Source organism: Schistocerca piceifrons, chromosome 4 (assembly GCF_021461385.2).
Source record: "Schistocerca piceifrons isolate TAMUIC-IGC-003096 chromosome 4, iqSchPice1.1, whole genome shotgun sequence".
In the NCBI taxonomy this organism is placed as follows: Eukaryota; Metazoa; Arthropoda; class Insecta; order Orthoptera; family Acrididae; genus Schistocerca; species Schistocerca piceifrons.
The window spans coordinates 473,015,976-473,042,874 of NC_060141.1; the positions used below are offsets into that span (position 1 = coordinate 473,015,976).

Genomic DNA, 26,899 nt, shown 5'->3' on the forward strand with positions numbered 1-26,899 from the left:
AATTTCCAACATGGCTGCGGCCGGAAAAATGTCCTGCAAGAACGAGACCAACGACGACTGAAGAGAACCCTTCTACGTGCTGTAGATTTCTGTGTTGAACCATCTATAAGTGTCAGAGTGTGAAACATTTAATGAAACATCATCGATATGGGCTTTCGGAGCCAAAGGCCCATTCGTGTACCCTTGATGACTGCACGACACAAAGCTTTACGCCTCGCCTGCGCCCGTCAACACCGACACTGAATTGTTAAAGACTGGGAAAACATGTTGCCTGATTGGACGAGTCTCGTTTCATATTGTGTCGAGCGGATGGACGTGAACGGGTATAGAGACAACTCGATGAATACATGAACGCTGCATGTCAGTAGGTAACTATTCAAGGTAATGGAGACTCTGTAATGGAGTGGGGCGCGTGCATTTGGAGTGATACGGGACACCTGATACTTCTAGATACGACTCGTGACAGGTGACACGTACGTAAGCATTCTGTCTGGGCGCCTGCATCCTTCATGCCCATTGTGCATTCCGACGGGCTTGGGCATTTCCAGCAGGAGAATGCGACACCCCACACGTCCAGAACTGTTACAGAGTGGCTACAGCAACGCTCTTCTGAGTGTAAACACTTCTTCTGCCCACAAGACTCCCCAGACATGAACATTGACCATGTCTGGGATACCTTGCAACGTGCCGTTCAGGACAGATCTCCACTCCCTCGTAGTCTTATGGATTTATTGTTGCCCTGCAGGATTCATAGTGTCAGTTCCCTCCAGCACTGCTTCAGACATTAACCGAGTCCATGCAATGTCGTGTTGTGGCACATCTACGCTCTTGCGGGTGCCCTACACGATATTAGGCAGGTGTACCAGTTTATTTGGCTCTTCAGTGTAATTCAAAGGTAATAGTCACCTCGAGCCCCGCAACACGCGTTGGAACCTTCCGGCAACCGAAAAAATATTCGCGTCCAAGGACATGTATTCGACTTTTGCTCACACTAAGTCTGCTCTCTGTCCCACAAATTCCGTGTGAGCAACGAAGGTCAGCCACTATAAATTAGCTTAGGATCCATGCTCGCTGAAGTACAGATCCCTCCGTTTCTGCAGTAGGTACTCTAACACTCGACATCCACAGCCGTCATGTGGCCCTTGCTTCCTTCTTCACATCACGACAGCACGCGGCGAGATGCCCAACCCGCTGTAGCACCCTCGTCCAAGCTCTCTTGCGGCAGCCCACGTTTCCGAAACCACTCGGCCATCGCCCTTTTGACAGACCAGAAAAATTCCCTATATCAATCGGCAAACATAATTGACCTTTAATAGATCAACGTACAGACTCACATGACTCAGATACCTTTTTTTCAGTTCCTTTACAAAATCTCTTTCAAATCGACGATGGACAAGTAGAATATGGAGGCATGGAGAATACTTAATGGAGAATAGTTAGAGGACAACGGCATCGAGACAGACTGTACGCTTTTGTCTCCTCACATTCATTATCGTCTCTAAACGTCCATTATGATTAGTAGTACATACACCTCAGCAATATGTGCTCGATTAAGTTGGGCAAAGGACAACTTGGAATTGAATGCGGATCAACGACTCTGGTTCTCTTCACCAATCACTGCAGGGTTTTTCTTACGCCTGAAGGTCTTCGAAGAAGAGTGAGAAGGCTCCACGGCACCAATGCGTGTAGTCACAGGGATTAAGCGTGGGGCTGCGTTAGTTATGTTTTCGACCGGTACCTATTGAATAGAGTTGGGGAGAAGAGAAATTTGTGGCACAGCTTGACTAGAAAAGTGATTGGTTGGTAGAACATATTCTGAGCATCAAGGGATCACCAATTTAGTATTGGAGGGCAGCGTGGAGGGTAAAATCGTAGAGGGACACCAAGAGATGAATACACTAAACAAATTCAGAAGGATGTAGGTTGCAGTAGGTACTGGGAGGAAGAAGCTTGTACAGGATAGAGTAGCATGGAAAGCTGCATCAAAAAAGTCTCTGGACCGAAGACCAGAACAACAACAACCAGGTACAAATTTCGGACTCTTCTCGTCGCAATTGAGGGTAATTTTGTTGCTATACAACACCCATCTCATAACCACAGTCCTTTAGGACCAGGAATCAACTGAATGGGATGGTCTGCGGCATGCCAAACTTCACGCGTGCATCGTGTGCGGGTCGTGTGCTGCCCAGCTTGTCACTCGGCTTTCTCGGTCCTTCTCGGAAGTAACTGACTGACCTGAAAGGTAATTCTAGTCTTAGTTACAAATCTTCTTTCGTTAAAACTGGGTCCAGGACGTCTACATTGCTTTTCTCTGGTAGATTTTCCGAGTCTTCATGAGATTGCAAGAATGCTGCAACATTTCAATCGACATATTTGTGTGAAAATAATAATAAATAAAAATAATAATAAATAAAAATTAAATTATGTCTTCAGAGAGCCAAAAATAATTAATTAATACTGAAAACTTGTTTTGTTTGTGATCTGTGTTGTCGAGAAATGAGATCATAAGACCAATTCATATGCATTACGAGTGTACTACCAATTCAAAGGGACACGGTTACTACTTCCACTGTTTCTCGTCCTCCTGCACGGCGCAGCGATGGGGACTGTGACGCGAGGCTGAGCGCTTTGGCACTCAGGCCCGGGCATTGCCTGCAAGCTGATACCTTGGCCGCACCTGTTCTACGGTATTTGCTGACATGAATCCGACAAAGCATGCTTGGAACAAGTTGAAACTATCAGTGCATAGTCATGGAAATCTTACTCGGGATGCCGCCATCGAAAACTGAAATAAGCTTCAGCTGCAACTATTGTGGACAGTGAGCCACAGTGGATCAAACCATGTTGCAATGTGTGGTGAACAGCAACATGCTATTGAATGCTATCCTGATGCAGATTTTGATTTCACATATGTGCAGTTTCCAAGTGATTGCCTTTACTTTTGTTACTAATTTGTTTTTATTTGTGTTATTTTCATAAGGCTTGTTCTTTCATTCCCTGCTCCCCTTGAATATAATCCCAAATATTTTCACAGGTACACCGGTGCTGCAGACTTTGCTTGGGCATTTTAATTAGATAAGCTCTTCGCGACCAGTTTGTTGTATTGTTCTTCGTTTTCCTCTATTGTTCTTCGTTTTCCAGAGGATCAGCTTCTCAGTGTGTTATACGACATGACTGTTGCTGGCTTGGAAGAAACAAGCAACGCTCTTCGATTTTCATTTCTTATGATGTTACGGCATCCCGATGTCCAGGGACGAGTGTACAATGAGATAAAAGAAGCAGTTGGTACTGACAGATTTCCAACACTCGAGGACAAAGACAGGTATTTAAATAAACGTTATACCGTTACACGTAAAGGAGAAAATTGATGAGACTCGACATCTAGAATTCGTAATTTTGTGACATATCTAACCTACCAATTTTAATTTCGAAAAATGACTTGAAGTTTACCATTAGCTGTACAGCATTGACCGTTTACAATATTAATTTTAAAAAATCGTGTCGCTTTTCAGTTCTACAGAATTTCTTTGTTGTATATTTTGCATTATCTGTACAGTTATTTATTTTAAAAATATTATTCTCATACTCGTATGTCATCTCAGTTTTCTGTTATCTAGCATCAGTACTAAGCTTGACCTCTTTGTATTAAACAAGTGACATTTCATAGGTTTTTTTCAATTTCGGTAACAAGCCGCAGTCTGCTGGACTCATGTCCGGGCTGTAGGGAGGATGCGGCAACACTTCCCTCCCGTATTCGCGCAGTTTCTGGGCTGCATCGTTACCCATATGCGGGCGAGCATTGTCGTGGAGAATGGGTGACCGAGGCTCGAGCAACTGAGGTTGAGTTGCTACATTTTTCTGCACAGGTTTTGTGTGAAGTTACGATAATACACTGCTGTAACGCTTGTTCCACATGGGATTCTATCTGTCATGATTAGTCTTTGGTGACCATAAGCAAAAATCTTCACTTGCTTGAGCTTTGATTGAGTGCGTCGAAATTTTTTTGGACACGAAGAAGATGAGGCTCTCTACTCACTGGATAGCGATTTCAACTCTGGTTCAAAGTCTCTAATCTGGGTTTCATCAATATATACAACTGGACAGGAGAATCCTTGACACTCACGGACGAATCGTTGCTTGAGCAAGGTTGCAATGTCCAGACGTTTCTGCTTCTCTTCAGCGGTAAAACAGTGTGGGATACATCTCGCATAAATTTTTCTCTTCTTCAAATCATTCGTCATCATACGGAATACTGATGCTGAGGGAATTGCCGTGGCTTCAGAGAGTTCCTTACAAATCGGACTGCAATCTCTTTCCTGAACATGTCGCATAAGTTTCTCACTTCGTTCATCTGTTGACGTTTTTGGTCTTCCGGATCATGGATTATCATCTATGCTCATACGACCACCACGAAAGCTATTAACCCAACGTGAAACTGTACTACGGTCTCCTGTAAACTCACCACAAACTTCACTTAACGCACTGTGGTTTTCTGTTGGGTTCTTGCCGCATAAAGTTTCTGTCTTGATGTACGACCTCTGGTTTTCAACAGTCACAGTACCAGAGACCCCTGTAGGGTCTATTTATAATTCTAGCCAATTTTATGTTAGAGTACACAGTGAAAAAACAAACACACATGCTTCTTCCTCAAACTCCCGACTACATGTGACGTAATTTTCACTGTTGTTACATCAAAGAGTCCACAGTAATTCCAACGTGTGCATTACTTATGAACTATCCCTAGTAATTACTTACTTCACCGTCTTCTAGCATACTCGTATGTTACAATGAAGTACTTCTATTCTGATCATCTTCTGAAAATGAAATAACTAGAGTTCTTATTTTTCTTCTTGATTCTTCATCTTACAGTCTTGGGATCAATAAAGTTGCTGACAACTAATTGTATATCTAATTAAAATATTTATTCGAGGAAGGTACGTTTCTCGCAGAAACTTAGCCTTGTGTCACAAAAGAACGACACTAAGTTAAAAAAATCGCTATCATGAGGAATATTTCCTGATCTGGGTTATGGAAGTAAAGCATGAAATTCTGTATTAAAACTGTACGGTGGACCGTCACTCGAACCTGGAACGTTTGTCTTTCGCGGGCGCGTGCGCTGCCAACATTCTACCCCTTTATTCTTTTTTTCATATAGGCCGCCCATCTCCCCTTTTAGCCCATACATTCACTGGCCGGCCGGAGTGCCCGAGCGATTCTAGGCGCTATAGTCTGGAACCGCACGACCGCTACGGTCGCAGGTTCGAATCCTGCCTCGGGCATGGATGTGTGTGATGTCCTTAGGTTAGGTTAGGTTTAAGTAGTTCTGAGTTGTGGGGGGCTGATGACCACAGCAGTTAAGTCCCATAGTGCTCAGAGCCATTTGAACCATTCACTCACCTTCTTTGCCTTCTACGCTTCTTCGTTGTTTTGTTGTTTCTTCTTTAACATCGTATAACATGAAAATATCTCCTTCTGTAGAACTAAAAGATCTACATTTCTTAAAACACAGTTGTAATTGCTATTCTTAAAAAGGATATTATACTTGAAATTAAAATTCGTTTCGTATGAACAAATGTATCGTAACTTCTCTGCAATTGAGGGTTGCTGTTCACCAAGGCTGGTGAAATTCTTCTTTCTAGAGAATTACAAAATCGTCTAAAAACTTCTTCTTGAAGGTGAAGATTTTGTATTCCGTAAACGCAACTTGCTATAGGAAAATTACATAGTTTCTTCCAAAGCGGAAAGGTTCTGCTCGACGAAAGAAAAATCGTATTCACTACCTAAGGAGCTAACATTTTTTTATTTTTTCTTTTATGTAAACGAGACCTGTGTTCAGTCGCGTCGGTCAGTATGGCAGTACAGGGGTCAAAGATCGGGCAAAATTATCCTTGTATTTTGGGGAATGTAGCAGTTTCTGTGCTTCACTGTCAGGCAATATCTTCTTCTTCTTATGTCTTCAGCCATCAGGTTGGTTAGCAGCAGTTTTCCATGCATTTCTGTCTTCGGCTTCCCCTTGAGAGCTGTATAGGTAGTGCAGCTGGTGTCTTCATGATCTGGTTGATGTATTCTAGTCTTGGTCTGCTTCTTGTATTTTTCCCTTCTACTGTCTCTTCAATGATGCTTTTAATGACACCATCACGTCTCAGCAGATGGCCGACCCGTGTGTTCCTTCTGTGTCTGATGAACTTCAGGAGACACGGCTTCTGTTCCTTTGCTCTGTGGAGACCCTCTTCGCATGATGTCTTGTCTACGCAGGAAATGTTGAGCATTCTACAGTAGCACCTCATCTCGAAGGCTGTTATTTTATATTTTGCTGCTTCTCTTGTGTCCCTGTTTACTTCCGTACAGCAGCACACTCGAAATAAATGTCATTATGAGGTTTTTCCTAAGACGTTCGGCTATGCTGCTGGATGTGTAAAGGTTTCTTCTCTTGTTAAAAGCAGCATTTTCCAGGTGGATCTGGCTTGCTATATCGTTCCTTGACCTTCCGTCTGATTTAATTTCACTCCCTCTTAGTTCCACCATGTTTTCCTTTTATTCTTGGCCAGTCCTAAAGTTTTCTCTGCCTTTATAGTAATTTGTACATGGAGTTCATGCGAACACTTTTTTTGTTGTCTCAGTTTCTTCTCTAAATTTTTCTATATTTTGCATTGCAATATTAGCTGTAATGGAGTTGTATCTGATTAAGTTCTTGGTTGTACTTTTTGGTTTCGATGGGAGAGACCTGATTTTAATCTTAGAGTGACAATGATCTGAATAAAATTCCCAAGTTCTGATTACTTTAATATTCATAATTTCCATGATATTCCTTTTAGATATGGCTGTGTGATCCAGTTGAAATTCTCTTGGGTTTGGTGTTGGAGGTGTCCAACTGTTGGCTTTCTCGTCAGTTTGCAAAAATGTGTGGACATCAGTTTTAACTGAACATGTTACACATGATGATCAGTTTCTCATCATTTCTGTTTGTTCTTAAGTGTGCTAGATATTCGCCTATAACTATCTTAAATTTCTTTTCCCTCCCAACTTGCACATTGAAGTCGCTGAGAAGTATTTTAACATTGTTTTCAGGTATGTTGGAGATTTCAGATTCCAAAAGCCCCTTAAACTGATTTACTTTCTGCAGATTTCTTCTTTTATGATAACTAATAGGTGCATGGCAATTTATAAAGGTATAGCTTCTATTCTTGCACTTCATTGTTAATATAGACATTCTTTCTGATTTCAACGTAAACTGTTATACTGTCTCCAATCTTTTTGCTGGTCCCTTACTTTATAACAGATTATCATCACTGAGATTGATCTATAGTTCTACATACAATCTAACGCGTCATTTCTGCATCCATGTAACGATCGAAACTACAAACTGTGTTGTGATCTTCTTTGGTGAAGCAATATGGAGAGCTGTTAATTGAATACTGTAGGCTCCGTTTTGGCACATTTCGTTTTGATGCCATGATCAGTAAACATCTTGACAACACTTTATTCATCCGTAGCCTAGCGCTCAAATGGCTATACAAAATGCGATATTTAGTCATCCTGAGTTTGAAATATTTTTATTTCCTTGTTTTGAAAGTACAATTCTACCAAGGCATTCTTTTGCAATAGTTTAGTTGAATAAGACTGATTGATAAATAACTAAGGCCTTGACCTTTATCACATGGTTTGATGCACCTCCCACAAAAATAAAGTCCGAGAATTCATACCACTAAAATAATGGCAAAAACTTTTATTATTTGTAGGTTGGTCTACACTATGGCTGCCCTAATGGAGTCAATGAGAATGTGTTACGTGTTACCAATACGTGGATTTCGGCGGTTACTCGAAGACACCACGCTACACGGCTATAGACTGCCAGTGGTTTGTACATTTATTGTGTCACTAAGACCAAAACCTACACTATGTGATAAAAAGTATCCGGACACCCCCAAAAACATACGTCATCCATATTAGGTGCATTATGCTGCCACCTACTGCCAGGTACTTCATATCAGCGACCTCAGTAGTCGTTACATATCGTGAGAGAGCAGAACGGGACGCTCTGCAGAACTCATGGATTTCGAACATGATCAGGTGATTGGGTTTCACTTGTATCATACGTCTGAGCACGATATTTCCACGGTCCTAAACTTCCCTAGGTCCACTGTTCGCGATGTGATAGTGAAGTAGAAACGTAAAGGGACACGTACAGTACAAAAGCGTGCAGGGCGACCTCGTCTGTTGAAGGACAGAGACCGCCGACAGTTGAAGAGGGTCGTAATGTGTAATAGGCAGACATCTATCCAGACCATCACACAGGAATTCCAAACTGCATCAGAATCCACTGCAAGTACTATTGCAGTTAGGCGGGAGGTGAGAAAACTTGGATTTCATGGTCGAGCGGTTGCTCAAAAGCCACACATCAATCTCACTGGTAAATGCCGAACGACGCCTCGTTTGGTGTAAGTTTGGACAATTGAACAGCGGAGAAACGTAGTGTGGAGTGACGAATCACTGTACACAATGTGGCGAATGTGGCGAATGCCCGGTGAATGTCATCCGTCAGTGTGTGTAGCGCCAACAGTAAAATTCGGAGGCTGTGGTGTTATGGTGTGGGCGTGATTTACGTGGAGGGGGCTTGCACCTCTTGTTGTTTTGAGTGATCCTGTTACAGCACAGGCCTATACTGATGTTGTAAGCACCTTCTTGCTTCCCACTGTTGAGAGAAATTTGGGGATGGCAATTGCATCTTTCAACACGATTGAGCACCTGTTGATAATGCACGGCCTGTGGCGGACTGGTTACACGACAATAACATCCCTGTAAAGGACTGGCCTGCAGGGAGTCCTGACCTGAATCCTTTAGAGCACTTTTGGGATGTTTTGGAACGTCGACTTCGTGCCAGGCCTCACCTAACGACATCGATACCTCTCCTCAGTGCAGCACTCCGTGAAGAATGGGCTGCCATTCTCCAAGAACCCTTCCAGCAGCTGAATGAACGTCATCCTGAGGGAGTGGGCCAACACGATATTGAAATCCAGCATTACTGATGGAGGGCTTCACGAACTTGTAAGTCATTTTCAGCCAGGTGTCCGGATACTTTTGATCACATAGTGTACATCAGCTACTAATTAGAAACTTACTTTGTCTCATTATCTGTTCTTACCAAATGGAATCTTTAGTTGATATACTAACCTTGAAAGGAAATATCAGTAGTTTTTGTGCCAGCATTGTTTATTTTTTTACGTATATAGTACTATAGTATAGCGTGAAGTCTTGTGAGTGGAGCATTCTGAGTGGAGAATTCTGACTGGCTCTTACTTAATTTACCTGCCAAACTCCTGCTGCTGCCAGTGTGGGAGCACTGTCCACCATTATCTGAAGAGCGGGAAAAGTATTTTTTACAGATCGAGAAAAACGTACAGCAGTCATTTTGCACTGACAGTTAAACCCTTCAAAAGTGGTCCACACCACATGAAATGCAGAACGACACATCCTCAATCACACTAATCTGCTACTGTCGAGGAAAGCTTGAAGTTTTCGGTTTGAAACCGGCCAAATTGCTGCTGCCAGCACGAATCTTTCAGCGTCATAACTATTTCATACAGATCTAAAAAAAAAAAGCAGCCATATTGTACTGACAGTTAAACCATGCAAAAGTGGTCCACAGATCATGAAATATGGAAGAAAAGACATTTCAGCAATTGCGCTGCTCTGCTGCTGACGAGGAAAGCTTCAAACTTTTTCAGCATGAAACCGATCTCCAACCGGATTATATCACCACATGCTATATCGATTTCGTAAACATACAATATGTATCTTGCACCATAAAAAATCACAACTTCTGCAGCCTGCATATAAGTATCAACCACCAGACTCTCGTACATATATAAGCACATGCAATGTTCATAGCCCTCGCAGCACTAGATATTTCCCGCGAGATCGGTCGGTCATATCATGCCCAATTGTCAAGAGTCAACTGCTCCTGCACACACATCGGCCCGATGAGCGATCAGAGCGCCCTCCACATACAGCGTTCACTCTCCGAACTGTTGTACGAAGGCTGGGCTGGTTCTCCTCGGCACAAAGGCGTTACTATTTCCGTCCCTGACCTGCTTGCTTGTTAGATTACTGCCATGCTTCTTTCCACAACCGTATCCATACTCTCGGATTACAAAAATGGTTCAAATGGCTCTGAGCACTATGGGACTTAACATCTGTGGTCATCAGTCCCCGAGAACTTAGAACTACTTAAATCTAACGAACCTAAGGACATCACACACATCCATGCCCGCTCTCGGATTACAAGAACATATACATTTTCACATGGCTTGCCAGAACATCAAACCTTTTACACGATAGTTCTCCATATCAAGCACATAGGGACATCGCTTGCATAGCAGTATCACTTGCACAGTATAATTCCGAAGATAAAGAGTGGAAATCATTTCTCTACATACCCGAAACTTTTGCGAGGTGCAAGAGGTAGAAACTTACCCCGCCTGCGAAGACCTTTACGTGAAAACCCGAAAAAATTTAGGAAATTGGTAGTTCCACTAATGTCAGTGATATAACAGATTGCAAATTTACACAGTCAACTAAGGTGTTTCTCATGTCTAGAGAACCAGGAAACGTCTTCCAGCTGTCTTTCACCATCTAGATGCACACAACACACACCACAGTCGTTGTTCTCTCAACCAAATAATGATAATGATGGGATATGTGTAGAAGCAGTCAACTGGACTATTTACATGGGAGGGAATAACTGTCCAGCGCAAACATACACGCCCGTATTGAATCTTCTCAAATTTCCATCACATATGATCGCCCAACACATACTGACTATTAGTTCACTATTCACCCACCTGGATGGCGACGGCTTTAGGTCAGACACATTCCTGTACCCCTGTCGGCTTCTCCAGTCTGGGCACCTCCCACCGTAAGCCAGAAATGTCGATTGTTCTGGCCACCGGTCCCTGCCGATATGCACTCCTCACACGCCAGGCAGAATCGTCCTAAGAAACCAGCCACATATATTTTGTCAGTGTACTTACAATTAAATATTACGAATGCAGTCTCTATTTGATGACATTCGACAATGAGCGAAGTATCGGAAACACCACCTCCCAACGACCTCGGCTCTGGAAATAAAAATATCTATGGCATTCTTATGACTGAACATAACTTTTCACCTAAAAACCTCTTTCATTCTCCTTGCGGTTATTATAGTTTTCCATATCAAATCCTTACCTTCCTTACAACAGAAACATAGTTATTTTTCTTTGCACATGTAGAAACACACACATACTTTACAAGCCAGCTGATCACAGCGAATCTATCACACATCCCCTACAAAGTAAAGTACTTGGCCAATAACTGAATGCTGGTGATACCAAACAATATAGAGTGAAAATTTGCAATGGATGGAGATGTCTCATTTGATTTTCTTGCGAGTGATAGCAGTGTGTTTTAGGACCAGACACGTAATCGTCTTATAAGAGACCAGCTATTAAGAAAACACTATTGCAACAACTGTGTTACTGTCACAAGCAGTCCTCGTTCTACTGGCGCAGACAAGTGTTGCTAACGATGTCCATGTTAAAAACTATACACGCTTTATAAATCAAAATATGGTACTGCTTCCGAATGAAGTGGTCTTCCACACAAATACCGCGACTTTAAATATTGATAAGTGATTCTCAAACAGTGGGTCGCGACCCCGAGGGGGCGGTGCGTATGGCGTGCAAGGGAGGCGCGTTATATTAGGAGAAAAAATATGTTCTTAGTAATAAACAATTAGGTGTATCTTTTGTCGAACAAACGACATGCCAGTGATGTGGTTTGAATTTCGCAAGACGTCGGTGTTAAAACCAGACGTGGTCGACGACATGAAACCGCCGTCAAACATTGTCAGCATTGTTTCCAATGATCGGTCGAGCTGCGAGACTACCTCCAACGCCACCTAGGAACAAAGCCTACACCCGCGAACTGAGTAGGCTTTGTTCCTAGGTGGCGTTGCTTCCTTCGATAGTCAGCGGAATACCCTTTGTCGCCTGTGCTATTACTGTTTCTGTAACTATCCCGCACAGTGCAAGGTTTCACTCATGTATCACAACGCATCCTTATAGCGACGACTTTGCGAGGAAGACTTGACTGCAGTATGAAGCGGTTCCTGATTACTGACAAACATCAAGACAGCAGCGGTCCGTCAACTGGCAGAGGGGAAGGACAATCAATGGTGAAGAAAGTCCGCAGTGTGTAGTTTGTTTAACGATTTTAGCTGCTGACGGCATGAAACCTAACAAGTTAAAGAGACATCTTGAAACCAAACATCCTGAATTAATATTAAAACCAAAAGATTTTTTTATCAAGAAACTAAATGTTTTATTATCTACCCAGAAGAACTTTGCTAGAACTATGAATGTGACGTCTAAGGGCCTTTTAGCCTCTTACCAGATTCCTCATACAATTGCTAAATGCAAGAAACCACACACGGTTGCAGAAACTCTGGTTTTACCAGCAGCGATTGATGTCAACAATGTTTGGCGACTCATTCGTTCAACAGCTGAAAAGTATTCCTGACTCTAATGTCACGGTGCATAGAAGTATTTTAGACATTTCTGACGATTTACTAGAGCAGTTAATCGATAAATTACGCAACAACTATTTTGCACTTCAGGTGGACGAAGCAACTGATACTCACAAAGATGCTCATTTGATTGCTTATGTTCCTTTCCTTGATGAATTTAACATTTGAGAGGGGTTTCTTTTCTGTGAACCGATACTGAAAACAGCTACAGCTGAAAGCCTTTTTGGTATGTTCAATACTTTTTTAAATCAAAACGGTATTTCATGGAATAGGTGCATTGGAGTATGCACAGAAGGAGCTCGCTCAATGTCTGGTACTCATGGTGTATTGCAAGCGAAAGTTAGAACTGTAGCTCCTGATACTGTATGGACTCACTGCATGATACATCAGGAAGCTCTAGTCGCTAAATAACTTCGTCCATTACTTCATGATGTTCTGCAAACGGTTATACAAACATTTGACATTATTAAAGCAAAATCTATAAATTCGAGGCTTTTTAAAGTGCTGCGTGAGGAGATGGCTTTTCTGAACACACCCAGTTGCTCTGTTTTTAGTAATGTTCGATGACGTTCAAGGGGTAAAGTATTGAAATGAATCTTTGAACTGAGGGATGAGGTATTCTACTTTTTAACGGAGAGAAGTCACTCTTTGGCAGACTGTTTCAGCAACTGAGATTTTTTATTTAAAAAGGATTACCTCACTGATATTTTTGAGAAACGAAATATTCTTAACACTTCACTTGAAGGTAATCAGGCTACTGTACTATCTTGAAACGAAAAGGTGAAGACGTTTATAAAGAAATTAGAGCTGCAGCAAAACCGAATGGAGAGTGGCATACTAGATATGATCCGTACTATAGGGTCACTGTTAGAGGATACAGATAATATGATACTTCTAAAATGATAAAAGCTTACTTTCTTCATCATTTTGCAACATTAAAAGTTCAATTCGAGAAATATTTCAGCAATGATTTCGATAAATTTAATTAGATTAAAAATCCATTCATAAAATGATCCTCGACCATCATCTGTAAATATAAAAGAGCAAGAACAAGTTATTGAACTCAATTGTGATACTTACATGACAAGTAAATTTAATGAAGTGCCTTTGTTCGAATTTTGAATACACTTGAGCAAGGGCTTCCCAACGCTAAGCCAAAATCCAATGAAGATCCTGATTCCTTTCGCAACAACGTACTGCACGAGTCTGGGTTTTTCAGCTGTGTCATCTACGGAGTTGAACTACTGTTCAAAGCTAAATGTAAACAAAAAACTTCGATAGACTCTTTCTGCTATTCCTCCAAGTCTTGAGAAACATTGTTCTCAAAATCAAGCTCACCCATCACACTGAACTTTTTAATTTAAATTTTTATTGCTCTTGTAATTCTTGTTTGCTGAATTTTAAATAATTTTCATGTCACGGTTCCCAAATAAATGAAAATGTGGTCAAGGTAAAAAATTTGTTCCATATTTTCATTATAATAATTTTGCTTTCTGCTACGTAAAATCCTTTTAAATCGACTTCGGGAAACATAATAAGGAAAAAATTTAAAATATGACTATTTTATAACAAAAGGCTGGGGGCCTGATACTATTTTCCTTGTGAGAGGGGGGGGGGGGGCAGAGGTTAAAAGTTTGAGAACCCCTGATATAGATGGTGATCGCTGGGGTGTGTATCAACAGCTCAAAAGTGCAGGTGCACGTTGCCTGCGGTGTAAGCTAATAAAATCACTGGATTAAGAAAGTGATTTGGCTCATTCCGCCGCCACATATTTCTCCAGTGTTTGTAACACCTTCTATCTCAATATCATGACAGAGAATCATTTAAAAAAAGAATGCAGCGCTAGGTTGTGGTCGTAAGAAAAGTACAAAATAGTGATACGCTTTCTAGTAGAAATGCTGTCTGCGATTTGGAATCAAGCCTTTCCATTCAACCCCATACGTGCATTGGATCATATGAAAAATTCTTTTAATGATTACAGCCACTAGTTAATCATATTCGTGGCACCCTCATATCTCGAAACAAGTCACCTTTTCTGAATCTACCTGCTACAGTAAAACTTCAACATGTTTTTTTAGGTACCCCTATGCATCTTGTAGCTCTTCCTTAGTCTCTGTAGCTTTGTCCATGTGATCGTTCCAGTTTAAGTCAGAATTGAACAGAAGTCAGAGAGTGTAACATCTACCACCTTCTGCAAACTGGGTAGTAAAGAGTGAACTGAGTTAGCACAACAGGACCATGTTTAGAGGTTTCGGTGGAAATAGGAACATGTTGTCGTAGTTCGCCCAATAGTGCATGATGTGTAATGCCAAAGCCAAACGAAACTTCCTCCCACAACACACACACTAGATGATTGTAAATAAAAGACAGCCACTACATACAGAAAGTGGAAGAGCTTTGCAGCACTGTGGAATGTTTCCAAAGGATGAGGATTTTGCTACCGCATTGTGGTGTGTCTCCAACCTACACTACTGGCCATTAAATTTGCTACACCAAGAAGAAATGCAGATGATAAACGGGTATTCATTGGACAGATATATTATACTAGAACTGACATGTGATTACATTTTCACGCAATTTGGGTGCATAGATTCTGAGAAATCAGTACCCAGAACAATCATCTCTGGCCGTAATAACGGCTTTGATACGCCTGGGCATTGAGTCAAACAGAGCTTGGATGGCGTGTGCAGGTACAGCTGCCCATGCAGCTTCAAAACTATACCACAGTTCATCAAGAGTAGTGACTGGCGTATTGTGTCAAGCCAGTTGCTCGGCCACCATGGACCAGACGTTGTCAATTGCTGAGAGATCTGGAGAATGTGCTGACCAGGGCAGCAGTCCAACATTTTCTGTATCCAGAAAGGCCCGTACAGGACCTGCAACATGCGGTCGTGCATTATCCTCCTGAAATGTAGGGTTTCGCAGGGACCGAATAAAGGGTACAGCCACGGGTCGTAACACATCTGAAATGTAACGTCCACTGTTCAAAGTGCCGTCAATGCGAACAAGAGGTTACCGAGAGGTGTAACCAATGGCACCCCATACCATCACGCCCGGTGATACGCCAGTATGGCAATGACGAATACACGCTTCCAGTGTGCGTTCACCGCGATATCGCCAAACACGGATGCGACCATCATGATGCTGTAAACAGAACCTGGATTCATCCGAAAAAAATAACGTTTTGCCATTCGTGCACCCATGTTCGTCGTTGAGTACACCATCGCAGGCGCTCCTGTCTGTGATGTAGCGTCAAGGGTAACTGCAGCCACGCTTTCCGAGCTGATAGTCCATGCTGCTACAAACGTCGTCGAACTGTTCGTGCAGATGGTTGTTGTCTTGCAAACGCCCCCATCTGTTGAATCAGGGATCGAGACGTGGCTGCACGATCCGTTACAGCCATGCGGATAAGATGCCTGTCATCTCGACTGCTAGTGATACGAGGCCGTTGGCATCCAGCACGGCGTTCCGTATTACCCTCCTGAATCCACCGAGTCCATATTCAGCTAACAGTTATTGGATCTCGACCAACGCGAGCAGCAATGTCGCAATACGATAAACCGCGATCGCGATTGGCTACGGACCTTTATGAAAGTCGGAAACGTGATGGTACGCATTTCTCCTCCTTACACGAGGCATCACAACAACGTTTCACCAGACAACGCCGGTAAACTGCTGATTCTGTATGGGAAATCGGTTCGAAACTTTCCTCGTGTCAACACGTTGTAGGCGTCGCCACCGGCGCCAACCTTGTGTGAATGCTCTGAAAAGCTAATCATTTGCATATCACAGCATCTTCTTCCTGTCGGTTAAATTTCCCGTCTGCAGCACGTCATCTTCCTGGTGCAGCAATTTTAATGGTCAGTAGTGTAGGTTGGAGCTGCGCCTAGAATCGCTCGGTCGCAGCGGACGGCATTTACGTCTATACTACCTACAACATTTACAAGCAATTTTAGAATATGCGGCACGAAGTGATGTCATGACGGCGTCAGCATAGGCGACATAAAATCACGAAAAAATTGACGGAAAAAATGTATAAACTGAGGGAGAAATACGCTGAATGCAGGAATTCATGAATGTCTTCTCTTGGTACTTAGCAAGTCTTGTATGTGTGCAACAAGATAAAGATGTGCAAGTACTCCCGCATTTCGGCGTATTTCTCCCTCAATTTATACGTGTTTTCCGTCAAGATTTACGAGTGTGTGGTGGTCTATAGCTATATGCAAAATGTAGAAGTGATGATTGTGTGTGGTACAGGATACGACTTCTGTTTGCTATTAAATCGATATGGTATGTGGTTGGAGATCGGTTTCACGCTGAAATATCCCAGCCTTCCTCTACAGTAGCACAGCAGTTTAATTGAGGAAGTGTCTTTGATGATAATTTCCATATTTCATGATCTGTAGACCACTTTTGCAGGATTTAACTGTCAGTGCAATATGGCTGCTGTATGTTTTTTTTTCGGTCTGTACTAAATAGTTTTGACGCTTAAAGTCTCGTTATTTGTCTGTCTGCAGAAATAAATGGCGGACAGTGTTCCCACACCGGCAGCAGCAGCAATTTAGCAGGTAAATTAAGTAAGTTCCAATCAGAATACTCCATTCACAAGACATTCTTTGTGCAGGGCATAGGAGCCTGTACAGACTGGTTCGAACAAGACGGGCGTAAGGTGCCTACTGAAGGTTCCATTACGTCTGAGAGTAACATGATGCCTTCTTTGTGCGAGTGTTCAGGGACACGTCCGAGCAAACTATCCTCCTCTGCCGGCAGCGGTGGCCGAGCGGTTCTAGGCGCTTCAGTTTGGAACCGCGCGACCGCTACGGTCGGAGGTTCGAATCCTGCCTCGGGCATGGATGTGCGTGATGTCCTTAAGTTAGTTATGTTTAAGTAGTTCTACGTTCTAGGGGACTGATGACCTCTGATGTTAAACCCGTAGTGCTCAGAGCCTTTTGAACCATTTGAATCATCCTCCTCTAGCGGGAAGCTGTCTGTTTTCCGGCATCGCCATTGTGGCTTTAGAGCATCTGCAGGCCAGCAGCTGTAGGACACCGACAATTCCAGGCATTTTTCTCGTGTGTAGGACAGTGCTTCGAATTCTGTTTGTGTTATTGTTTTGATTTTCCCTTCTGTGCTTAGACACCAGTGTGCGCTTCGAGAAGTGATTGAAAAATAACGTCTCTGACTCCAGCAGCAGCAAATATAAGTATGCCCACACAACGTTTCAGGAAAGCTACTGTAGTATTTAGAAATTTTTCTCTCTCTCTCGCAGCTAGGGTTAGGTTGGGTTGCTTGGGTTATGTTGTATGGGGAAGGAGACGAAACAGTGAGGTCATCGGTCTCATCGGATTGGGGAAGGATGGGGAAGGAAGTCAGCCGTGCCCTTTCAAAGGAACCATCCCGGCATTTGCCTGGAGCGATTTAGGGACATCACGGAAAACCTAAATCAGGATGGCCGGATGCGGGATTGAACCGTCGTCTTTTGGAATGTGAGTCCAATGTGTTAGCAGCTAGGGTACTAGGCGTGTGGTTTAAGCTGGAACAATAACGAATTTTCCTGTATTGTTCCATGTACTGTACAAACCTTCAACTGTACTCCAAATGTTCCGATTTTGTACACGAGGCATAATCACTTATATTTTTTAATCTTCCAGTACCTAATTTTACAGTGCAGATTACGTTTCTCATGCTGGGGCGCACATCTGATGGCACCTGAGACTTAGAGTGAGACGGATGTGACGTCAGATGGAGAACTTCGTTGTGTGCAGTCTATTAACAAGGTGATCAACTAGGTTTGCCTAGTTCTGGCCCGGTAGAGGTTGGTCGACTTTGGCCTGGTCATGTTTTATGTCGGTCGCTGCCAACCTTAGCGATTCAACACAGAACTTGACATTGTAGCCATTGCAAAATGATTGTTTTGGTTTGTTGCTTTTATACCCAAAATTTAAATTTTATTGCTAGCTCTTTTTAATTCCGAATTGTCTATGTTGCTGGATTAGGAACAAAAAACCACCATCATTTAACATGAAACTATCAACTCCAATTGGAGCCTTGCTTGGGTACAAACTGACACCGGTTTCTAAGAGAGAGTGTAGTACTGGCACTGCGTGACGGACTTGCGTCTTATTCTCCCAACACCACACCCCCTCAGAATTTTTTTCTTTTTGTGAACAAGTTGTGCTTCCAATCCATGCTACAAGGCAAATTGATTTGTTCATTTACGGAGCAGATTCAACACTATCGCAAGACATCGTATGTTTTACGTCTTAGAACTTATTTCTTTGTGGGAGTAGTGCGTTCAAAATGTATGGGAGTATGACAAATCCCACGAAGAGAAGAAAGATCTTGGAAAGGATTCCAAAACAAGAGTTGAATTTGTCCCAGGTTTCAAGTTTTACTGCAGACTATACAAATGCAAACTATGGGAAGAAAAACTCAGTTTACGTTCACTTAAAAAAGAATAATCATCATATAGTGAAATCAAATTGCTGCGCACATAGTCCACAATTGCTGTAAATTTAGTATGAACACTAAGTGAACAGACATTGAAATGTTAGTAATCAAGATTGAACTATTTCAGAAATTCAGTGAAAAGGGTATCTCAGCTGAGAGATTTCTTTCAATTTTTTGATACAGAATACAAAGCTTTGTTAAGACATGTACTTACAAGGTGGTTAAGCCTAAAGCCTGCCATAGATAGACTGTTGAAAAATCTTACTGCAATTATATCATACTTCTCTAGTCTAGATGATTGCCCCAGCTTCGTTAAAAACAACCTGACAGGTGGGTCTGCTTCAGGAAAACAACTTATTTTAGTGGGATTATATATGTAATTTTCCTTGCACTTAACTGACATTTTTTCGAAGGCTGCACCGAAAAAAGTGAACTGACGACCTGTGAAGTATATCGCATAATGGAGAAAATAAAAATGGATTTAGAACATAGGATAAGTGATCTGTTTGGTTATAAGATGCAACGGTTGCTAAATAAGTTGGAGGACCTGATTCCAGCTGAAAAACAAACACAACAGGAAGGATATATATGAAGCCTGCTTGAAAATTTTAAATAAATCGTTTGACTTTGATGAGAGTAACATGTTATCCTAAATGGATTGCATATCACCTGAAAAAAACCTGAGTTTCAAAATATCTTGAAATTAGCCAAATCACTTTGTATAGTTGATTTCCTTAGTACAGAAAATATGTATTCAGAGGTCGCTATGGTGTGTGTTGTTTTTTTTTTTTGGTTGGGGGGGGGGGGGGAGGAGGGAGAAAATGCTCATTTGAAAGCAAAGTTAGCTACTATGACAATACCACAGAGATGGGTCTACATTATAGAAATGATTGGCGCATCAAAGTTGTGAAGTGTTTTAGTTACATTTATTTTGAGATACTTCCTTCAAATGCACTCGCACAGTTTTCTCCATTATGAACATTAAATGGAGATGTGAGCGAAACAGGTGTTCAGTTGATCTAATAAAAAATGAATTGTACACTTATTTCAACTGCGACGAAAGTTGCATTGACTTTTATGAGACAATACTGTCTAATGAAAAAATGTTGAGAATTGCATGCTCAACTGAATAGTACTCCTGTTCATTGTGTTGAGTGTATTATGAAGAAAATGTGCAGTAAATATAATTATTTCAAAAAAATATTAGTGTCGATAAATAAGTTCTCATTTTCTCCTCACTGAAATCTGGCAACCCTACTCGCAGCGCCTTCAAACTAGCAGCTAAAACTCGAAAAGTGGTGAGGGTCCTGTTTTTAGAGCTACAGAAATAATTATTTCGACTTCCAAGTATCATCGTTTTGGCGTGTCAAATCAGATATTGCAGATGATATCGGTTTCAGGATCTGTTTCGCACAAAAGCGTATGAAGTGTCTCAGGGAGGTTTCATTAGTGTGCAGCAATATTTTTTTAGAGTCAGTGTTCTTGTGTGACGGTATACCTCGCAAAATTGAGGCAAACTATCGTGCAGCGATCTCTTTTGAAAGTATATTTAGAGACGTATTCAGTTGGATTTAGTAGCTTCTGAAGCAGCTCGTGCTCGAAGACAAGTGAATTTCCCACAGAAGTGCGCAAAGTGTCTCAGGCATGGTTTCACAACTGTGCCCCGATCCGTTTACTTGTTCTCACGTCATCTGCAAAGTTCTCTCTCTCTCTCTCTCTCTCTCTCTCTCTCTTTGCGCTGTGGTAGATTTAGTTCTTGTCATATCATCAAGTTATTATGAGACAATATTCCGCAACACCAGATGTAGTAACTCCTGAAGCAGTTCGTGTTCAATGACAAAGGGTATCCGTGCACCGGGGATGGGAAGGAGGAAGGCCACGGGTATTTCTAAAGCGACAGGACGTGCTTAGCGTGCGGCCCTTCAGCTACCGTGTAACCATGATGTAAGCCAGTGCGGTCCATGGCCGTGTCGTAAGCCAGCGCGTTGCCTTTATTCCAGCAGGGTGCAGAGACTGGGGGTGAGCGTCTTGCCTCTTGCACTTTGGAAAACTGACTGAATCGACTTTTAACGAATGATCTACAGTTACAGCACTTGAATTTATCAGCGTGAGTTGTGAAGCGTAGCTTAGCCCCGTCTTCATTATTTCATGAAGCGTATTTGTCTTCACCAAATATCATTGTTATTCACACATTCCTCAGATTCCAATACACTCCTCCTTCACCAGTACAGACATCTCGTCCGTTGAACACAGTAAACAATTATGTCCATCTTCCCAGTCCAGCAGCTAGACACAGACTGAGTCCTTTTCCTGTCTTTTTTTCCCAGAGGGCTGTCCAGGGTTATATCATGGGAGTTGAGAGGGGGAGGGACAACAGCACCCTTCAGTGGCAATGCTGTGAACTAAATCTCTGGCTCCAGACCTCGTGGTGAACACACTGGATTGAGCTACTGCCTATGACAATTCAAATTGTTTAAATAAACAATGCATATACACATCCCACCTATCTGGCAGCCCAACACAGTGTGAGACCTTTTCCTGCCAATTTCCTGTTAGGGATGGAAGGGGATGGGAGCAATGCATGCAAATTAAAGTCTTATGTCCGCCCTATCCAGCAGCCCAGCACACACTGTGTCCTTTTACTGCCAATTTCCAGATGGGGGACAGCTGTCGCACAAATGCTTTCCTCCTTCTGCCACACTACATTTCAAAAGAATCTATCTTTTCGAATTTTGTAATCAGTTTCTCCAGACCCTCAGCAGTTGACTTATTTCTCGCCAGAATTTGAAATTCCGACCATGACGTCACTGCAACATTGCCACATCTATAGCCGCCATCTTGGATCAGCTATCTTGAATAAATTTGGCAACAATGCAAAGTGGGGTGTTGCCACCCTTTCCATATTACACAGGTGATCTGCACATCCAGGCTGCAGGGTAATGATGGCTGATAATCTAGAATTTTCGAAATGCCTCTACAGCAGCCGCTTCACTGGTTGTGCAATGTGTAGAGGAGCGCCGTCTTGCATAAATATGTTCCTATCCACACACCGCTGAAGAACTGGAATGATGTTTGTCTGTAAAAGGCATTTACCCAAGACAGTACATGTAACAGGACGTGCAGGACTCAGTTCCTCGAATAAACACGACCCTACGATAGACGATGCCGTTAATCAGAACCAAACAGTCACCGTTTCAGAATTCAGTGGTACTGGATGATCTGATTGCAGATTTTCCATTGGCCATATTCAGAATTTCTGCACATAGACATGTTGCTAGAGATGGAAGTGGACTTCGTTTGTCCACAGAATGTTTCATGGCCATTCATTGTTCTTTTGCAAGTGAGCTAGAAATGCCATAGTGAGTGTTTGTCCTGCTGGCAGCTCAGCAGGAAGCAGCTGCTGAAAATGAGTGATTTTGTATGGATAGGAATGCAGAATGTTTCGTAGGATTTTATGCACCGTGCTCGCTGTCTTCTCCAACGTTTGTTCAATTCCCCATGCACTACATGTTTGCACACCACCTTTCGATCCCACCTACAGTCCTGTGGCCACTTCTTTGACAGCTGTCGCACAAATGCTTTCCTCCTTCTGCCACACTACATTTCAAAAGAATCTATCTTTTCGAATTTTGTAATCAGTTTCTCCAGACCCTCAGAAGACATCCGGTCACAGCCTTCTTTCATACCACTTAGTGTCTGGAACATCTGCAGGGCTACTGCCGCGCATCCCCCATTCATTCTTGTAAAAGAGCTGTAGCAGCAGCACACGATCCTTCATGGAGGCAGTCATGTTAGGCGTCTCAGACGTAAAATGAGCAACAGATATGATGCGTGTATTCTGATGCTTACAGCTTACAGTGCACATTTATTGGTCAAATTTTCATCAAATTTTGTTTGTTGCATGACGTTTACCCCTGTGTCAAAAAATATGCTGTTCAGATGTGACGTCATTCTGTGCGGTGGTTCTTGTTCTATAGCGTTTTCAAACAGGGACTCTAAATATGGACGCCCTGTAGATAGGACCTAATGTATACAAGTAGATCTGACTCAATTACAGAAGACCACATTGACATTGGTATCAGTGATCACGAAGCAGTTATAGCATCTATGATTACCAAAGCGTAAAGGCCAACTAAAACAAGTTGAAAGATTTATATTTTCAACAAACTAAATAAAGAGGCAGTAGCATCATGTCTCTATGAGGAACTTGAAACATTAAGCTCAGGACAGATGCATACAGAGGAACTATAACTCAAACTTAAAACAATATATGTACGTGCATGGAGGCATCCAAAAGAACAAAATATATTTTGATTATGCAGCCACTATCAATCAAGACACAAAAGAATTAAAGTGGTCATTGGGTTACTTCAGTGGGGAAAGTTGAAAATTGGTGCCAGAGCAGGATTCGATCCCAGGTCTCCTGTTTACCTTATTTTATTTTATTTTATTTTTCGTATCATGAACCCTGTTACAAGGCTCTGTTTTCTTTTTTTATTTTCTTCTGCTCAAAAGTAGAAGAAGCTTTTGAAAAGAGAATAACTCAAATTTCATTTAGGAATGATTTTTTTTCTTCATAAGGTGTTTCCATTCACTCCAGTGAATGACACCACATGAAGTAATTGTTTGAATGGCTAATTGCAATCTTAATTAAAGAAATAAATTCACAAACAGAAAATAATATCATGAACCCTGTTTCACAGATCCACTATTTTTTAACTGAAAAGTAGAAGAGAAATCAAAACACTTTTGAAAATGAAACAACCCAGATTAAGCAAAATACGCCAGTTGATTTTTTTAATCATCCACCGGTGCTCTCCACTAAGGAAATTAGACATGCTCTCGAATAACTAAGGAAAAGAGAGAAGGAAAGAAAATCTCTGCTGGTGGGTTAGTATAAGAGCAGTCCTCTCCAGTGCATCTACCTCTGGCCACATAATCCCATAGAACTGGAGGAGGTAACAGTTTCATCATGATCACCATATGCCTCTTCATCATGATCAACATCAGCTTCTCACATCTGGGACGTTTCAACTGTGTGGGGGACCTTGTAGCGCACTTCCCAGGAATTAAGAAAAAAAAATATCGTTGGTATTTGGGGCTACACACAACTGCCATTTGACGTCTGTGCAGCTGCGTGGGGTAGCCACATGGTCTGAGGCTTCTTGTCCATGCAGGTCCCTCCACCTGAGGTTCTAGTCCTCCCTCGAGCATGGGTATGTGTGTTGTCCAAAGTGCAAGTTTGTTCAAGTTAGATTATGTAGAACATAAGCTTAGGGACCGATGACCTCAGCAGTTTGGTCCCATAAGACCTTACCACAAATTTCCAAAAAAAACATCTGTACACAAGGTTGCAGAAGTCTAGCAGATACTTCAGGTCATCGCAAAGCAGATAATGCACTGCTTGAGCTCATAGCTTTGTCATTGCATTCATCTTGGTGCATGGCTAGTAAGTTCTGTTCAGAAAAAATAACAATCATAGGATCAAAGACTTGTTGTCTTGTGTGGAGAAGAAAGGCAGGCATGTTAGTCACTAGATGCCACACTTCCGCAGGTCGGGCACACATAAGACTGTGAGTGTTTTGAATTCCAGCCGGACTTAACTGCTATAATAAGGAGTTCAGCATATTGATGGCGTGGAGGTGGCATCTGGTGACTTGTTTATCATTAACTGCCAAGTACAACATTGTTCATGTCTCCATGTCAAGTGTTGTGTGGTGAATTGTCCACCATATCACCAGCCAGCGGATCAGCAAGTTCCATGTTTCTACAGGGTTTGCGAAGTGCCTGCTTGTGAGTATGCAGTAAATGTTATGTGCTGTCGCCGGTCTATTGGCCAGCAGATCTGCCATAAAATACCTACATTCAAGGAAAAAATCTCTGATATGATGAAATAGTTCAGAAATGTTCTTCACTATCAATGGGACAAGTAGGGAACCTGGTGCCATTTCGTCTCGAAACAATTCCGACACATTCGCTGTTGTGTACCCCATGTCTTCAACATCTGACTGATATGAAGTGCCATCATGTGATGATGAATGTGTAAAAGTTTGAGGCCTCCTCTAACAGTGGGTACGGTCAGGGCACTGTAATCAGTCTTGAAGAGTACTGGCGAAATACACTAAGGCTACCAGCATGCATCGAGTGATGTCTGCACCATCAGAAGAATCTGTGCATAGGGAGTTATGTGATGTAAAATAGGTATTCATGTAGGCAACCCGCTAAATATTCTCTAAGGCACACAAGCCATTCGCTCTGACACCATTCTGATCAGCTAGCAGCAACATGTTGAATCTGATGTGTCTTATGTCATTCATGAACACGATCCCCAGACACTTTACACTGTCCCGTATCTCCAAGACTGCATCGGTATCACAGGTAGTCCAGCAACAATATTCAGGTGACCAATTTGTCAATTTCCATACCCCTATCTGTAGTGGTAGTACATCTGTTAATTCCAACCAATGCCGAAAATGTTTGGTAGCCAGTCCAAATCACCAGTAATAGGTCGTCTCCATACTCCTTGCACTGAGAAATGTGTCCCCATATCGTTAAGTCCTGTCAAGAGTTGGCAAAGGCCGCTAAGAAGTGGTTTCAGGGCCAATGCACATATCATCGTGGATAAGGGACATTCTTGTCAGATTAATGTCATAATAGTATGGTACACAGCCCACTGGCCTTTAAAAAGCACTTTAGAGGTAGCTCCATGAGGTAACCGCATCACCATGGCAATTTAGGACTGCAGGATCTTCATTTATATCAACACTTCCATAATGGATAAATGGCTGAATCTGTCAAAGGCTTGACAGAATTCTATGGATATCAGAGCTCTGTGTAGTTGACATGCTTTCACCAATATGATCAAACAGCATGACCGAGTGAGGTGATGCAGTGGTTATCACAGTGGACTCCCATTCAAGAGGTCAACCTTGACACAATTTGGGCTTGTGCTGTTTCTAATGACCTCAAGTCAATGAGACATTAAACCCATTCTTCATTTGAATTGCAGTATTCGATGAGAGCCATCTGGACGTTGCTATCACCACTGAGGAATGGCTAGTCAAGTGACGTTATGCGATGCTGTATTCTTGTAAGTCATGTTGCCAACAATCTGCTAAAAATCTTAAGATCACAATTACGTAGTGTTAATGGGGTAGAGTTGGAGTCGGGTACCACCTGAAGGTTTATGTATTGGGATCATCAGCCCCTCTATGAGGGCATGTGGAAGAGACACGTTAAGAGATGGCCGATTTCAGTCCAACAGGAAGCCATCAATTGTTGAAACGTCAAATAAAACTCCAAGGGAATTTTGTCTAGCCCTGGCGACTTATTGAGTGGCCCTTTATCTATAGCTTCTAACACTTTGTCCTTGTTAATTTCCTCCAGTAGTATAGCCACGGCCTCTTAACTGAGCATCCTGAAAAGCATCTGAGTACTGTCTTGTAGGGCCATCCTCTCATATTCTTCTTCAGTGTATAAACAGATATACTAGACAATGAAGGTGTCTGCTATGTCATTTTGTGTTGTCAGATGTATTCCATCCTCTGTGTCAAAGGTATGTATTAGGGCTCTTCAGCGCTGCTTATGTTCACGAATGATAAGATGCATCAATGAGCGTTCACCCTGAACTCAGTCTAGTGTCCTTGTGCAGCCCACTGCTCCTCCCAGATGAGAATGCATAATAGCAATAATTTTTGCCTTTGCTCATTGTACTACAACCTGTCACTAAAGAGAGGGGCCCTGATCGGTACATTCCAATAAATCGTGAAACAGAGGTTTAAATTCTGTTATTTCCACTGTGAATATTCATACCCCAATGCAATCAGTGCACACCTTACCACCGGTTTGATACATCCCAAGCACCAACATAACGTAGTAGGGTAT

General features: G+C 42.2%; 1 protein-coding gene across 1 annotated transcript in view; it reads left to right on the forward strand.

The window, feature by feature from the left end:
• Window positions 1-26,899, forward strand: part of LOC124795924 (methyl farnesoate epoxidase-like) — a 416,805-nt gene that overhangs the window by 329,335 nt on the left and 60,571 nt on the right. Inside the window, 2 exon segments of the mRNA XM_047260004.1 lie at window positions 3,142-3,322; window positions 7,740-7,857. Of these exon segments, the coding sequence (XP_047115960.1) occupies window positions 3,142-3,322; window positions 7,740-7,857 (299 nt within the window).